The following is a 2,461-nucleotide window of genomic DNA, read 5'->3' as shown; positions in this document are numbered from 1 at the left end:
TGGTGTATTTACCACACTGTCATGAAAGGCCATACACTGGGAAGATGAACAGAAGAATCTCCACTTATTCACTGGCCTTACACTTAAGTTTGTTTAAAGTCAAGATTCCACAGTTCAAGAACCAAACAAAAATCAAAAAACAAAACAATATAAACCAATCTGAAACCATTCAAAGTAGATTGCAAAATTATACAAGTTTAAGACTGAGATTATAGAAAACAGTAGGTAATACCTGGCTATTTCTCTCTTGCATTCTTTGTTTGTTTTTTTTTTTTAATGTCAAATATTGTCCAAGGGAGTGTTAATATGTAAAATAGATTAGGCTCCATTTTAAGCCTTGCTGCCATGAAGAACACTAAGTATTCTATCTTAAGTTTTTTAAAAATTATAAAATAAAGTTAATTATAAAGTTAATAGTTCAGCAAATGTTTATGTGCTAAACTCTTTTATCTTTTCCTGCCTACTCAGTGTATTTTGCAGTTGAACAAGAGAAAACAATTTCATGAGCAAGGAACTGAGGGGCTGAAAGGCTTAGAAGGGGTGCGCTTTTCTTGTGTTCTATGTTAGGTTATTATTTCTATGTGTTTATATATATTTAAATATATAACTATATGTATATATTTTACATATATGTGTACTGTAATTCTATGCAAAAATGCCATAGTTGAAATTTTTATTATTTCTTTTACTGTGTCAGAAGGTGTATGGATAGATGAATGAAATACAGGGGAAGTGGGAGGTACAAAATTTTTACCCACTGATTTGAAAATATTGAGATTATTTATCAACAGATGACTTTTAATATTTTTTGACCTTTTGAAGATTCCTATAATGAATGTGCAAAAACCAGATTTACAAAGCTAGTTTAGGGGCCGGGGAGATGGCTCAGTAGGATAAGCCCTTGACCGGCAAACGTAAGGATCTGAGTTCAATCCCCGGTTTCACCAAAAAAAAAAAAAAAAAAAAAAAGAGCTAGTTTAAATTCTGTAATCTACAAGGAACCCTAAAAATCATTTATTCAAAGGTTCATAATTAGAAATCATCTAAGCTAGGCGTGATAATGCAGCCTAAGTAACTTGGGCCCTATCTCAACAAACTAAAGTAGATTGGGGGTACAGGTTAATAATTCTTGTGTCAAATCCCCAGTATAGCAAAATCAAAATAAATAAAACCCCAAAACCAAAAAAAAATTCAAGTTGAATTTTTTTTGGGGGAGGGGGGCAGAACCAGGGATTGAACTCAGGCCCTTGCGCTTGCCAGGGAGGCGCTTATTCTACTGAGCCATCTCCCCGGCCCCTGAATTAAGTCTTTAAAAGCTTTTATACTTTTTTGTGGGAAAATTTTCTTCTCCCTAAACCAATATACTATGAATACTGCTCAATCCCCTGATCTCAGCATAAAATCCTTCTACTGCATTTTAAATCTGATTTACTGACTTAAGCACCATGGCTAAGGGTGTGGGACCAGAAATCTGAGTATAAACCTGTTCTCCACAGGTTAGTTACTTCACTTCTAAAGAGAGATAATGCCTACCTTGCTGGGTGACTGAAGAGAATCATTGACACATGAAAAGTTCTTGGCACAGAATAAAAACAACATCAATAGCTATATTGCTACTTTTATTACTGTCATTTTTATTCAAATAGTTGTCCATTTCTAAGTGTGTCCATGGATTGATTTTCCTTTATGCTCTCATAGTAACTTAATTGGGGGGGGGGTGTTACACACTGGCCATGACGAAAGCGCACTAATGACTGAGGTGGTCACACAAGGATGGTCCACAGTAATACTTACTTTGCTCTTCTTACTACTGGACATTTTATTCCTGATATAGCTGAATGTACGACTGACTTTTGTTCCACTCTTCCCTTCAAAATCTTTCTTGGATGGGCTTTGTGGCAGGAAATTATAGTTTTCTTCTGTTATACTAAATAAAAAGAAGATTTTTTTTTTAAAAGGACCACAGAACTTTAACAAGAAGCAGAATAAGAGGCAGACAAAAGCTGCTGAGTCATTTTATTTATTTATCAAAGAATAGATCATGCTGCAATACTCATGTTACAAAAACCTGTTTTAAGTTTTCTTAAAGCAGCCATTAATGCTTTGCTAATGGAATCTGAGCATAGTGGGCACACCTGTAATCTAGTACTTTGGGAGGCTACAGAAGGAGGATCATAAACTCAAGAGCCCAGCCTGGGTGATGTAGCAAGACCCTGCCTTAAAATTTTAAAGAGGGCCATAGCATGAAGGTCCTCTATCCAATTCCCTGAACAAAACAAAACAAACAAATAAACAAAACACATCAAAACAAAAACATCATTACTACCTCCAACAAAAACCCCCGAAGTTTTAGTTATAGACTTTTGGGTAACTGATATTAAAGAGTGCATTATTATTTTACCTTAAGTGCCAATCTAAAATAGATGACCTATCAACTTCTTTGCAACAAAATTGGTGATAT

General features: G+C 34.8%; 1 protein-coding gene across 4 annotated transcripts in view; it reads right to left on the bottom strand.

The window, feature by feature from the left end:
- Akap13 (A-kinase anchoring protein 13) overlaps positions 1-2,461 on the bottom strand; it is a 209,532-nt gene that overhangs the window by 58,666 nt on the left and 148,405 nt on the right. For all 4 annotated transcript variants that reach the window (XM_023710147.1, XM_023710150.1, XM_023710152.1 and 1 more), the window contains one exon: positions 1,795-1,927. In XM_023710147.1, the coding sequence (XP_023565915.1) occupies positions 1,795-1,927 (133 nt within the window). The remainder of the gene's footprint in view (positions 1-1,794; positions 1,928-2,461) is intronic.

The sequence above is a fragment of the Octodon degus genome, unplaced genomic scaffold (assembly GCF_000260255.1).
Source record: "Octodon degus isolate 3935 unplaced genomic scaffold, OctDeg1.0 scaffold00002, whole genome shotgun sequence".
NCBI lineage: Eukaryota > Metazoa > Chordata > Mammalia > Rodentia > Octodontidae > Octodon > Octodon degus.
Note: the sequence above shows the minus strand (reverse complement) of the source record. Positions and strands in the feature narration are given on the sequence as shown.